Source organism: Ornithorhynchus anatinus, chromosome 7, assembly GCF_004115215.2.
Source record: "Ornithorhynchus anatinus isolate Pmale09 chromosome 7, mOrnAna1.pri.v4, whole genome shotgun sequence".
In the NCBI taxonomy this organism is placed as follows: Eukaryota; Metazoa; Chordata; class Mammalia; order Monotremata; family Ornithorhynchidae; genus Ornithorhynchus; species Ornithorhynchus anatinus.
The window spans coordinates 18,071,171-18,086,247 of NC_041734.1; the positions used below are offsets into that span (position 1 = coordinate 18,071,171).

At 41.4% G+C, this 15,077-nt stretch overlaps 1 protein-coding gene across 1 annotated transcript in view; it reads left to right on the plus strand.

Moving 5' to 3' along the window:
- The window catches only part of CDH2 (cadherin 2), a 208,080-nt gene extending 199,347 nt beyond the window's left edge, over positions 1 to 8,733 (plus strand). Inside the window, exon 16 of the mRNA XM_007667640.3 lies at positions 7,362 to 8,733. Within this exon, the coding sequence (XP_007665830.2) occupies positions 7,362 to 7,568 (207 nt within the window). The 3' untranslated portion in view covers positions 7,569 to 8,733. The remainder of the gene's footprint in view (positions 1 to 7,361) is intronic.
- Positions 8,734 to 15,077: the final 6,344 nt, after the last annotated feature.

Genomic DNA, 15,077 nt, shown 5'->3' on the forward strand with positions numbered 1-15,077 from the left:
TCCAAAAGTGATAAAGCTCTTCCCTGAGCTGGTCTGTGGGTCTTTTTATAAATAGAACATGGGTGAGAATAGTGAGCCCAGACCCCTCTTGCTACCAGGCCTCCCCATTCCCACCTCTGAGACCCCCTCCTAGCCCTACCTAAGGGATACTGTATCCCAGAATTCCTGGACCTTCTGCAGGCCTGGCTAACAGAGATCTAAGCAGCTTCTGAAGCAGGGGAGTATTTGCTCCATCTGTTGTTCCTTCCTTTGCCACTGCTCTGCTTACCGTAAGTGCTCAATAAATATCATTGATTGATTGGTGGGGGGCAACTCTGGTGGGGGTAACCCAGCCCCAGATTAAAAATAGACCCATATTCTGGGGAGCAAGCCAGACCAGAACTGGCTGGACAGAGAGGCCTCTGGGAAGGGAGACCAGCTGTGTGGCAAAGAGGCTTAGTAGAGTGGCGGGTACTCTTTTAATAATAATTTTGGTATTTGTTAATTACTTCCTATGTTCTCAACTCCAGGGTTCATACTAGGTTATCTGTTTTGACAAAGCCCTGTCCCACAAGGAGCTCACAGTTTAGGTTGGAGGGAGTGGGATTTAACCATCATTTTACAGATAAGAAAGCAGAGGTCCAGGGAAGTTAAATGACTTACCCAAGGTCACACAGCAGTTGAGTGGCAGAGCCGGATTTAGAACCCAGGTCCTCTGACTCCTGGACCCGTGCTCTATCCATGAGGCCATGCTGTTTCTGTAGAGGAGAACTGATGTTTCCTCGGCTTTGTTGGCAGAAATATATCATCTCCCCAAAGCAATGTCTATTTGGTCCTAATGTCCAGCTGAGGTTAATGAATTAGAGAAGAGTTCAGGCCTGGGAATATCTCTGGGAATACCCAGGATGGTATCTGATTCCTGATATGAAAAGGAGTGATCATTCTTGAAAGTTGATACCAAGCTCAATGAACTGGGTTATTCCATCGGTTGAAGCGGAAAGGCCTTTCAAACACCTGCAGTAAAATATGCTGTCCACTGGCACTGCCGTTGATCAAAAGGTCAGTCATTCAGTCAATCATACTTATTGAGTGCTTACTGTAGGCAGACCACTGTATTAAGCGCTTGGGAGAGTAATAATAATAACTTGTTAAGCATTTACTATGTGCCAACCACTGTTCTAAGTACTGGGGAAGATACAAATTAATCAGGTTGGACACAGTCCTTGTCCCAAATGGGGCTCACACTTTTAATCCCCACTTTACAGATGAGGTAACTAAGGCTCAGAGAAGTGAATGCTTTGCTCAAGGTCACACAACAGACAAGTGGCAGAGCCGGGGTTAGAACCCAGTCCTCCTGACTCCCAGGCCTTTGCTCTATCCACTAAGCCATGCTGCTTCTCAGACACATTCCCTGATCACACTGAGTGTACGTCTAGGAGGGTATAGGAGAAACAGGCCAGTGGGTAGCAGTTAGAGGGCAGAGTCTCCTATAATTTCACAGATTGAGATGCTGTTAATAATAATAATAATAATAATGATGTTGGTATTTGTTAAGCACTTACTATGTACAGAGCACTGTTCTAAGTGCTGGGGTAAATACAGGGTAATCAGGTTGTCCCACGTGAGGCGCATAGTCTTCATCCCCATTTTACAGATGAGGTAACTGAGGCACAGAGAAGTTAAGTGACTTGCCTGCAGTCACACAGCTGCCAAGGGGCAGAGCTGGGATTCAAACCCATGACCTCCGACTCCCAAGCCCATGCTCTTTCCACTGAGCCACGCTCCTCTTCTCCCATGGTCGTGGATGAGTGAGCAAACTTGTTGGGAGTTGGGAGCATGCCCAGATGGATTGGAGTAAAATCAAAAACATACCAGATTGCTTCTACCCTTTTCCTGTTTTAGGTCTCTAAACCTCTCTCCTTCTCTCTCCTGTACCCCTTTCTCTCTCTTCCTTAATTTCTGTTCTTTACCTCCTTTTTTTTTTAACCTCTTGAGCCTGTTCTCATCTCCATATCTCAAATTCACCTTTCCTTTAATTCCTCTGGCCTCATCCCCACAGCCATTGATAACACTCCTTCAGCTGGTCTCCTCTAGTAGCCATCACCACTCTATCCATTTTCCCCCAGGCTCCTGAAACCAGAGTTTCCCTCCTGTCCCTTTTTGATCCCCCTTCGACTCTCCCAGCACCTTTGACACTCATCCCTTATAAATGTCAGTGCTTTCACAGGGCCATTTTTGATGGGCTGGTAACTGCATAAATCTATTTGCATGGCTTGTTCAAAAGATTCTTAGGAAGCTTCTCAGACTGACAAAGCTTGGGCAGAAATATATCTCTTGTGACATTATACTCTCCCAAGCACTAAGTACAGTGCTTTGCACACAGTAAGTCCTCAATAAATAGAGTTGAATGAATGAAACTCGTGTCTAGATGCTTATCCATGTTACTGATAATTTAGATCTTTTTATTATGATAAATTTGGTTACCATTACCTTGGATGTAAGAGAACAGTATGAATTGGATTATATTGTATAATACTCTCCTAAGTGCTTAGTATGGTGCTCTGCCTATAGTGCTCAATAAATACCCTTGATTGATTGACTGATAAGAGGAAATTTTAATACTGGGTGTGAGGCCTGGATTTGGAAACTAAGAATGTTTTGTGACTCATTTGTACACCATTCATTTTCTCTCAAAGACATGACATTCCTAGATTTATGTCATTTATCTCCTGTTCTGTCAGTTAATCCATGCTACTTATTGAGCTCTTACTAGGTGCAAAGCTCTGTACTAAGTGCTCGAACACCCTGTGCAGGGCAAGATGTTCTAAACTCTTTGGTTGCCGTCACCTTCATCTAAACTTACTGACTTCTACTGTGTGTAGAGCACTGTACTATGCTGGGGATCATACACTAAAAATAAAGCTTGGTTCTGCCCCTCAAGGATCATACAATCTTCTTTCATGTTTATAATGAGTTTTATCTGTATGTAACTGGGCAGATTGAGGATGATTGGTCAATTCACAAAATATCCAAATATTTAATATTTTTGAAATAAACACATGCAGGCATATAGGAAGCCTGTTCCTAAGGGGGCTAAAATAGAATTTGGGATTACAACAAAAATATAACAAAATATTTTTAAGACATAAGCAAAATTTATATAGGAAGTTTCTTGCTTTGCTTACTTAATTGGATAAATATGTCACCTCTAATCCATAGGAGATAACTCACTTATTTTCAGTTCAGTAAACAAAGTGGAAAAGTTGTATGTCATTGTCAAATGTAGGAATTCATTTTGTTTTGAGGGTTTAAAACATGAGCTTCAGAGTGGGAAATTAAAACAACTTTAGTTGATTTTGGCTAAACAGTGAATATCAGCATGCATTCCAATATATTTTGTAAATGCTTCAAATTTGGTTCAGCCAAGATGCAAAATAAAAGTTGAAACCAAATCTCTCTGTCAAGAAATGTCTTGCAGCTAAGGTTTAATAAATCCTGCTGAGTGTCCACATGAAATACCTTTAAAATTAATCTTCCATAGTCAACACGGACTACTCTGCCTTTTCCTCTAATTTATAAAATTCATTTTGACAAATTTTAAAATATCTGACCTTAAAATACTTCTGTCAGAGCAGATTAAAACTGGCTTAATGAAAATATTGTCTCTAATTCTTTTAAATTAGTTTCTGCAGGTTGCTTTACAAGCACTCTAAAATTATAGGTGATAAAGTTTCATGCCAATTAGAAACTCAAAAACAATTTGGTACTCAGCGCTAGAAATGTATCTTTTTGATTGGAGAAAACACCCCCTCCCCCCATAAATATGGGATGGAATCGATCCATAATTAATATCTATTGAGCACTTACTCTGTTGCAGAGCACTGTACTTGGTGCTTGGGAGAAAACAGGCCTTTACAACCTAGCGGAGAAGCTTACAGTCTAATAGATCCACAGGAAATCATCCATTGGTCCATTTATTTAAGCGATTAGGGTCAGCCTTTGCTATAACTGTTCTTCTCACTGCATTTCTTCAGAGAAAGACATTGCATCAGTACAATCCTGACATGGAACTGGCAGAATGATGCGAGAGGTGTTTTGTATGTATCCTATCACAATTTACCCTGCTCGAATACCAAAAAGGGTCTGTTGGAGTTCTTTTTAATTAGCCTTGAGGTGCACCACTCTAGGAACTGAAAACTTCAAAAAGTTCAATACTATCTTCATCTCTTCAAATTTCTATCTGCAAACTTTTTAGTTTTAGTTCAAGATAGTAGTCCATAAGAAGTCGAGGTGAAATTTCGTGGCTCAGTGGAAAGAGCACGGGCTTTGGAGTCAGGGCTCATGAGTTTGAATCCCAGCTCTGCTACTTGTCGGCTGTGTGACTGTGGGCAAGTCACTTAACTTCTCTGTGCTTCAGTTCCCTCATCTGTAAAATGGGGATTATGACTGTGAGCCCCACGTGGGACAACCTGATTCCCCTATGTCTACCCCAGCGCTTAGAACAGTGCTCGGCACATAGTAAGCGCTTAACAAATACCAACATTATTATTATTATTATTAAATTTAGCAAGGCCTAAGTCATCTCCGGTTAATTTTCCTCACTTTAAGGGGTAAGCAAGTTGGAAAGTTTTCGGAGAAATTGCAAAATAGTTTGAGGAGTGTCACTCTATCTGTTAATGTTCTTAATTGGATCCATGGAACTAGAGTGTTCAGTGAAAGTACTCCAAACTAAGCATAATCTCCCACTGGGAATGTTGCCACGTGTATTTTTGCATTTCAAAACTCTAAAGAATGGACCGAAAGAATCTGGAGATTCCTTTTACCTGCATCCTAACCCAAGGATACCTGAAGCAGCATAGCCTAGTGGATAGAGCATAGGCTTGGGAGTCAGAAGGACCTGGGTTCTAATTCCGGCTCCACCACTCATCTGCTCTGTGATCTTGGGCAAGTCACCTCACTTTTCTGTGCCTCAATTACCTCATTTGTAAAATGGTGATTTAGACTTTGATCCCCACATAGGACAGGGACTCTATCCAACGTGATTAGCTTGTGTCTACCATAACACATAGTAAGTGTAAGCTTGACACATAGTAAGTACTTAAATATTATTATCATCACCAATTCCAACTAACAGCAGAGAGACTGCTTCTAAGGCAATTATCTAGCCTACTCATCCATTTGCCATTTCCCCCTTAAATTAGCTGTGCCTCTAAGTACCTGGTGCTGAAACACTTAGCTTCTCTTCAGGGAGGGGTCCTCAGGAGAGAGTTTCTACTTAGCCTAGCAACTTTTGAAGTTTTCCCCTTACATCTGGATTTGGGGGCCAGGAAGAGGGGGGCAATAAAGATGGTTCCCTTCCTGGATAGCCATCTTTGTGGTTAGTGAGGCATAAAGTGCCCTGCGGGCAGGGAATGTGTCTTCCAATTCTGCTACATTTATAGTCTCCCTTGCTCTTAGTACAGTTTTCTTCATACAGTAAACATTCAATGAGTACATTGATTTCTTATCCTTAGCATGCTCCTGGTCTCAACTACTGTGAGCCCCATGTGGGACAGGGACTGTGTCCAACCTGATTATCTTGTATCTACCCCAGAGCTTAGAACAGTGCCTGACACATAGTAAGGGCATAACAAATACCATTAAAAAAAACACCTCTAGTTTGGACTCTTTGTCTAGGAATTTATTCCAAACCCCCTTGAAGTCAACTGATATTTCTGCCTACACAGCTTCCTCCCACTTCAAAACTGACAGACACTCTGTCTTCCAAGCCTTAACCCTACCACCTGCTTCAAGAACTGTTACTGTTGCTCATCCTGAATCAGTGGAGGCTCACACTGGCCATGATATCAAACATACGTTGCCCATCTCTTCCCCTCTTTCACTGCTTTTCCCTCATGTCTTCTATGTTGTTTTCAAACCTTTTCCCATTCCATTTCTACCCCACATGATTGACTTTCTTTCTTTCACGTCAATCAATCGATCGATCATTGTGACCGCCTTCAGGCTCTGCAAAGCCTACCTAGGTTTTTTCTGCCCCTCATCCTCTATGTATCAATCTCACAAAGACAATCTTTTCAATCAATCATTGCTATGAATTGAGCACTTTCTGTGTGCAGAGCACTGTACTAAATGCTTGTGAGAGTACAATATAATAGAGTTGGTGACATGTCCCCTGCCAACAATGAGGTTACAGTCAAGAGGGAGAGAATGACATTATCTTTTTCTAGGGAATGAAAGAGGATATAGTAGTGTCTCTGGGTGGTTATCTTGAATGGGCAGATTTAGAACTCCAAATCAATGAATCAGTCAAATGGCATTTATTGAGCTCTTACTCTGTGCAGAGCCATGTACTTAGCGCTGGGGTAAGTAGAATGCAAGAGAGTTGGTAGACACGTTCCTTCCCCATTAGAAGCTTATGGTCTAGAGGCTGTAAAATATCTACACAAATGTGTAAGACTGAGGGTGGGGTGAATGTCAAATCCAAGTGCAAGTGTCAATCAATCAAATTGATTTGAGTGTTTACTGTGTGCAGGGCACTGTACTAGCGCTTGGGAGAGTACAACACAACAATATAACAGACACATTCCCTGCCCATTACAAGCTTACAGTCTAGAAGGAGAGGCAGACATAAATTACAAATATGTACATAAGTGCTGTGGGGCTGGGGTTGGGGACAGGGGTCTTCTCCTATCTCTCCGACTGCTCCTTCTCAGTCTGTTTCTCAGGCTCTTCCTCTTCCTCCCACCCTCTAACTATGAGTGATTCTGGGTGAGAGGAATCTGATGAAAATGGTTTTCTTAGGTAAACTGAGATAGGACTCAGGAAGCAGTGAGGCCTAGTGGAAAGAGCACAGGACATGGGGTCAGAGGATCTGGCTTCTAAACCCAGCTCCATCACTCACTTGATGTGTAACTTTGGGCAAATCGCTTAATGTCTCTGAGCCTCACCTGTAAAATGAGGATTAAATATGCTCTCTGTTAGACTGATAGCCCCCCTCCCCTTTATGGTACTTGTTAAGTGCTTACTATGTACCAGGCACTGTTCTAAGTGTTGGGCTAGATACAAGGTGGTTGGATACAGTCCAGATCCCACACGAAGCACACAGTCATAGCCCCCATTTGACAGATGAGGTAACCGAGGCACAGAGAATGACTTGCCCCAGGTCACGCAGCAGGCAAGTGGCAGAGCCGGGACTACAACCCAGGTCCTTCTGACTCCCAGGCCTGTGCTCTATCCACTAGGCCACGACAGCAATCTGTATGAACCCCAGCCCTTATCACAGCATTTGGCCCACAGTCAGTGATTAATAAGAGCCATTGGTAGCATTATTATTGATCTTCCCCCTCGCACCTCATCATACCTCTCGTTCTTCCCAATCGCAGGGACTGAAAGCTGCGGACAACGATCCCACAGCACCGCCCTACGACTCTCTCCTAGTCTTCGACTACGAAGGCAGCGGCTCCACCGCGGGGTCTTTGAGTTCCCTGAATTCCTCAAGTAGCGGCGGTGAGCAAGACTATGATTACCTAAATGACTGGGGACCGCGTTTCAAGAAACTCGCCGACATGTACGGCGGGGGCGACGACTGAACTTCAACTGGAACTTGGTTTTTGGACAAGTACAAACATTTCAACTGATATTCCCCCAAAAGCGTACAGAGCTAGGCTTTAACTTTGTAGTCTACTAGCACAAGTGCTTGCTAAAGGCTTTGGCATAGGCTGCAAACCAATTCGGGCTCAGTGGAATATCAGTAAGCCAATACCGTTTGGAAAAAAACAAAATATCGAGCTCAGTTACACTTGAATTTTACAGTACAGAAGCACTGGGATTTTATGTGCCTTTTTGTACCTTTTTCAGAACGGAATTAGTTTTATGTTTAAGGCTTTAATGGTACTGATTTCTGAAATGATGAGTAAAAGAGAAACTCTTTTGAGGTGGGAAGCAGTAAGTTAAACCGTGATATGCTTCAACGTGCTCTTGTTACATTGTGTTGCTTTTATTAAAATACAGATTATTAAAAAAAAACACCTCATGGAGCGGTTTTATTATCGTGGGGGTGGAGGCCATGAGAGAGAAAAATTGTACATCACTTCTAGTTTTAGATCTAGATTTTCTTTTTCACTAAAATTCTAAAAACAGCTGGTGGCAAATAAAGGGAGTTTTCATATCACCAGTGTGTAGCAGAATTGAGGTTTTTTTTCTCCGTAAACTAGAACGTTAGAGACATTTTGGTCTTAATCCATGTACACTTTTTTATTTCTTGTATTTTTTTCATGTCACTGTAAAAATGGTATGTGTACATAATGTTTTATTGGCATAGTCTATGGAGAAGTGCAGAAACTTCAGAACATGTATGTATTATTTGAACTTTGGATTCCAGTTTTTGCATGTTTATAGCTTTCGTTATGGGTAAAGTATTTACAAAACAGGTTTAAACAAGTGACATTGATTCATTGTTGAGCTGTAGTTAGAATACTCAATTTTTTTAATTTTTTTATTTTATTTGTTTTGTTTTTGATTTGGGGAGGGAGAAAAGTTCTTAGCACAAATGTTTTACATAATTTGTACCAAAAAAAAAAAAAAGAAGAAGAAGGGGGTGTCCTGATACTGGTGACAAGGCTAAATGTGTGTTTTAAAAAAAAGCTTTTAAACTGGAGAGACTTCTGACAGCTTTGCCTCTGTATTGTGTACCAGAATATAAATGATCCACCTCTCACCCTGGCGTTCTGAATAAAATGCTAATTTTGGATCTGGTGACTGGTTTGAACTTTTTCTTTTCCACTTGGGTAGCCCTGAGTGTTGCAAAAAATCCCAAGAGGCTGCAGTTTTATGGCAAGTAATAATCAAAAAGGGCAGTTCCTCCTCCTTGCACAATTCAATATTCAAATATTTAGGTTGATTAGGCAGTACCGAAAGAAGAAACTACCTAGGAACCTATCATTGGCATCTAGGGAAAATGTCAAGTGTCTTGGAAATTGTTGGGGTGGGGGGGCGAAAGATCAAAACCACCGTTGCGGGTTCTCGAACTTTGGTTTCACCCGTGGCCAAAGGTCAACTCTCGCTCTCTCTCTGAATTCCTCAAAGTCGGAAGTAGCGATGGTGCTAAGGTGTGCCATGTTTTAGTTCCACCTTCCCACTCTACACCCATCTGCCATTTATTCACCTTCCTTTTTCACTTGGGGATGTTCTTGTCTTTCATGAGCTTACACTTTTTTTTATTTATCCTTCTGGTACACCTTCTCTCAGATACTATAACATTCTCCTCCACCTTCTTCAGCTGTCGGTGAGTCTCCCCCATTAGATTACAAACCCCTCAAGGGCTTGGTCTCTTACTTGATTCTACTTACCCAAGCGTTTAATACAATGTACTGCACACAGCAGGCTCCTAATGAATCCAACTGATTGATTGTGAGGTGTCTTTTAGATGGGAAAATCAAGAATTTTTGAGATTAGTGGTAAATCATTGGTGCGTTGGAAGTCTATTAGGAAATTATTTATTAGGATTTATTGAATTTTAAAAGATGAAATTCAAAATACCTCCGGTGGTAAGTCTTATTATTTTAGTTTGTCAAAAAGATTAATTTGAAACTGAGAAAACAAGAATCACTGTGATTCTTTTCATGCACTTGTTAAATGAATTCAATTCTGCTAACTACTTTTCTAAGCTTTATAAGTGAAAGCGTTCCTCAGTGAATTCAGTATTTCTCAAATTAAATTTAAATACCGGATATTTGGTGAATTATCAAATACTCTGTCATTGAAAGATATTCCAAGGCAATCCTCCTTAGTTGTTGATATTTTCTAAAGTCAAACTGAGTACTTTAAAAAGTCACCTTGAATAGCTAGTTTTCCAGTGGGCAAATATTGGTAAGCAATGCTATTTAATACGGTGCCATCTAAAATTCCAGAGCAAAAAGATGGCCAGTCATCCCCAAATTGCCACCTCTAGATACAATGATGGGGGAGAGATTATTGCCCCTGGATTGTCCATTTATCCTTTGAGTTCCTCCTTTCAGTGTATTTAATGCCTGAGGGGCATCGAGAGAGGGAGCCCAGGAAAATTCTCTGTCTTTCCCACTAGCTGTCAGTCATCATGATTCAGCCGGGGTTCCAGACGTTCTCCACCAGCCATGGTATCTATGATCTCCCTGTTGAATAATAATAATGATAGTAATAACTGTGGTATTTTTTAATTGTTTACAATGTGCCGGACTCTGTACTAAGCATTGGAGTGGATATAAAATAATTGGGTTGGGTACAGTCTCTGTCCCACATCGGGCTCACAGTCTTAATCCCCATTTTACAGATGAGGTAACTGAGGCACAGAGAAGTGAAGTGACTTTACCAAACATCACAAAGAAAACAAGTGGCCAAGCTGGAATTAGAATCCAAGTCCTTTGGATTCCCAGACCCGCCTCTATGAGCATGAACCTGGGTCAACTAATCTGAGTTCCATTCCCAGTTTAGCACAGCAAGTGTGCTGTGTGATCTTGGGCAAGTCAGTTAACTTCTCTGAACCTCAATTTCCTCATCTGTAAAATGAGGCTACTTGTTGTCCCGCCTACTCGCCTTTATCTAATCTGCTGTAGATGGATGTACCCTAGAGTTTAGCACAATTCTTGGCACATAGTACAGAATCAGTGTGGTTTAGTGGCTAAAGCATGGGTCTGGGAGTCAGAAGGTCATGGGTGCTAATCCTGGCTCTGACACAAGTTTGCTGCGCGACCTTGGGCAAGTCACTTCACTTCTCTGGGCTTCACCTCATCTGTAAAATGGGGGTTAAGAGTGGGAGCCCCATGTGGGATAAGGGACTGTGTCCAACCTGACTAACTTGTCTCTACTGCAGCAGTTGGAACAGTGCTTGGAACCTAGCAAGTGCCATTATTATTATTATCATCAAATACAATTATAATCAAATTGTCCTAGTCCCTCATTGCTATTATCCACCAGAAGCTAGTTTTGCCCACTGTGCATCTCACAAACAAGATAACAACCCCTTTTGAATATACTCCATTATGCATGCCTTTCCCAGTATTTGTAATTCAAACCAAGAAATAATCGTCAATCGTCGTGATAACTTTTTGCAGCCTACGCTAATGCAGTCAGATCTTGATTTATCAGAGGTTGATTAGTCAGTTTATAGACTATTCATTCATTTGCCTTCTGGCTATCTGCCTCTGGGTGGTTTCAGTACTTACTGGTTCAATTCAGAAGGTCGGGTCGGAAAAATACAAGTCCTGGAAATTTTACTACTTTGTTAGCAGATCTAGTAAAAAGTTGGCAGGGAAGACAGTTGGAATTTATGACTAAAACATGATCTGTGGATTATCAGTGGATTTCATTTATTCCTGCTGGTTCTTCCATCACAAGTAAATTACAGTTAGAGAGTCAGAAGAGAACTCTCGAATGCCAATCTCATTCAGTTACTGGTATTTATTGGGTGCTTACTGCATGCAGAGCATTGTACTAAGTGCTCCAAAGAGTACAATAAAATAGAGATGTTAGACATGCTCCATGTCCTCAAGGAGTTTAGAGAAGCAGCACGGCCAATTGGGTAGAACATGGGCCTGGGAGTCAGAAGGTCCTGTATTCTAATCCCAGCTCTGCCATTTGTGTGACTTGAGACAATACACTTGTCTTCTCTGGGCCTCAATTCCCTCATCTGCAAAATGGGGATTGAGACTGTGTGTATATATACAGTATGTATACAGACAGATATGCATACACATTCATATGTATATGCATACACGTACATATCCAATAAAATAAGGACTCTTTTAGGTCTATTCCACTGGTAACACACACACACACACACACAAGAGAGAAAGGGTAGGTAATCTCAGTGTATCAATGAAAGGTGAACCAAATGTTCTTAATAATGCTGAGATATTTGGGTGCAGGTTTATTTACCAAGACAGAAGATTTGAAAATGCCATCTTTCTGTTTCTGTGAGAGGGATATCAGGAGCTGTTTCCATGGTTTCCCATTTAGAATTTCCAACTTGTTTGAATCATGCGAAGCAACGTGGGCTGATGGAATGAGCCTGGTCCTGGCAGTCAAAGGACCTGAGTTCTAATTCCGGCTCCACTTCTCTGCTGTGTGAGGCAAGTCATTTAACTTTGTATCTGTGCCTCATTTACCTAATCTGTAAAATGGAGATTAACACCGTGAGCCCCATTTGGGATGCAGACTGATTAGCTTGTATCTACTTTTGTTTATTGCTATATTGTACTCTCCCAAGGGCTTAGTACAGTGCTCTGCACACAGCATGTGCTCAACAGATTTGATTGAATGAATGAATGCAGTGAGTGGTATGCAGTTAGCTGTTAAAGAAAGGCATTTAAAAGTCTGATTTTACCTGTTTATTTGAATGTTTCCTGGCTTTTAATCTATGTTTTTACTCTCTTTCAGTTCCACTCCTGCTCTTTAACTATGTATTGTTAAAAGGTACAATCATCATCCCCCCATTTACCCCTCATTGACAACCCGATGGTGGGTGAAAACATTTACCCTCTGATGGACAATCAAAACTCCCCAATTGTTCAAACGTGGTGCAAACTCTCCTATTTTTTTTCTATTTTACTTCTGACTTTCTAGTTTGTGGGAAGAGAGACATTTGTATGCTGAAGTTGTATTTTTTTTTCACTTTTTTGTAACAGCTTTACCTGCTTTATAGCACATTTATAGTTCATGATGTATATGGAATCTTTTTGTATTATATGTTGTAGAGAAGAAAAGTTCCTGTTAATGGAAACATCTTGCTTATAGCTACTTCAGTTTTCTCTAGTTCACTGGTTTTATAGTCTCTGCAGCTGCTTGAGGCTTATGGTATTTTTTATTAATCAAGCCTTGCTTTACTATTCATCAGGTTTGAGTAAAACTCAGGGTCTTTCTAATCTTCCAACTTTATTCCCATTTTACCCTTGGGACTCAAATCGCTGCTCAAATCACAAATGCAGGGAAACTTTTCCCCCTAATTTCTTCAGAGTGGTCAGCTTCAAGCCCATCTTGTTAGCAGCCTTAACTGCTCCAGGGTAATTCAAGATGCATCTCTGTCCCCCTTGTCCTGCCATGACCCCATGGAAATTGATCTGGTGTTTTTCTACCCAGGGCAGTAAGGATTGAATTTAACCAGTAGGGTTTTTGGCCAAAAGGCTTCTGATTTTTTTAATGGTCAATACTTGTCCATCATATTGCTTGTCCACTGGACCACTCTGAGCTAATGCAGTTTGAAATTAATTTGGAGATAAGATAAGGAGCAGCTCGGCCTAGCGGAAGGAGCATGGGCCTAGGTGTCAAAGCCATTGGTGAGGAGTTTCTGTTTGACGTGGAGACGGACGAGCAACCAGTGCACATAGTGCAGTTCAGTACAGCACAAGGCCCTGCACAAAGTAAGCCCTCAGTAAATAACACTGATTAATTGATTGATTGATGGATCAATTGAACTAGAACCAAGGTAATAATCATAATGGTATTTATTAAGCACTTGCTATGTGCCAGGCATTGTCCTGAGCGCTGGGGAGGATGCAAGCAAGATCTCCTGACACCCTGGCCCATGCTTTTTCCATCAGGTCATGCTGATCTTTAGCATATCCAAACAGACGTTCAGTCTGACAAAAATACTGTGTCAGATAGGGTTATCATTAGTTCTCCATTCTTCATGTCAGTAACTGTGTTAGGTTGACAGGGAGCATTTCAGATTTCCTAGTCCCCATTTCTAGCTCTCCTGCTGTTCTCCTTATTATTATCGTAATTATTATAATCACAATTAGTATTATTATGCCATTTTGCCATTGGCTGTTTAGACCATAACGTTGTGGGCAGGGAATGTGTTTGTTATATTGTACTTCCCCAAGCACTTAATTCAGTGCTGTGCACACAGTAAACGCTCAGTAAATAACACTGAATGAATGAACTGCTTTAGCAGTTGTGGTGTCTGGTAAATGAAGATGCTAAAGTAGCTGACTTTATAAATAGCTTGCCTGATTATCCCATTGAATTAGCCACTCCAAGTCATTTGTTAGGGACTGTTGAAGTCGCCTAGTGAATTACTATGGCCCGACACCCTGATGGCTTCAAAAGCTTCCAGATATGCTTTATATATTGTCAGGGAGCAGCTTGAATTGATGGTGGTTTTTATAGGGTATTTGTTAAGTGCTTTCTATGTGGCAGGCACTGAACTGAGCACTGGGGTGGATACAAGCAAATTGGGTTAGAACTAGCCCCTGTCCCACCTGGGATTTACAGTCTTAATCCCCATTCTACAGAAGAGGTAACTGTGTCCTAGAGAAGTGAAGTGACTTGCCCAAGGTCACACAACAGACAAATGGCAGAGCTGGGATTAGAACCCATGACTCCCAGGCCCATGTTCTATCCAGTACACCATGCTGTTTCTATGCTGCTGCTCTATTCACAGGCCCAGCTGCTTCTCTACAGGGGCCATCTCTAGAAAAGCAGCATGGCTTAAAAGAAGGAACACAGGAACATAGCACTGAGAAGCAGGAGACCTGGCTATAATAACAATCATCATCATCATCATCATCATCATCATCACAGTATTTGTTAAGTGCTTGGTCTTGCCAGGTACTGTACTAAGCGCTGGTTGGACACAGTCCCTGTCCCACATGGTCTCACAGTCTTAATCCCCACTTTACAGATGAGGTAACTAAGGCAAAGAGAATAGAAGTGACTTGCCCAAGATCACACAGCTCACAAGTGACAGAGCCAGTATCAGAGCCCACATCCTTCTAACTCCCAGGTACATACTCTGTATCCACTAGGCCATGCTAATCCTCACTCATTGATGTGCTATGTGACTCTGGGGCATGCCACCTATTTTCTCTGTACCTCAGCTTCTTCAGCTTTAAAATAGGAATTCAATACCTTTCATTCCTTCCCTTTAGACTTTGAGCCCTGGGTGGAATGTGGATTGTGTCTTATGTAATTATCCTGAATCTACTCCAATGCATAGCACAGTGTTTGAGACTTAGTAAGCCCTTAACAAATACCACAGTCACTTTTATTATTATGAGAGGATGAATCAGTCTGGTGAAAAGCAATTAGAAAAGGGCAACTCAGGGTAAAAGTCACTGTGGGCA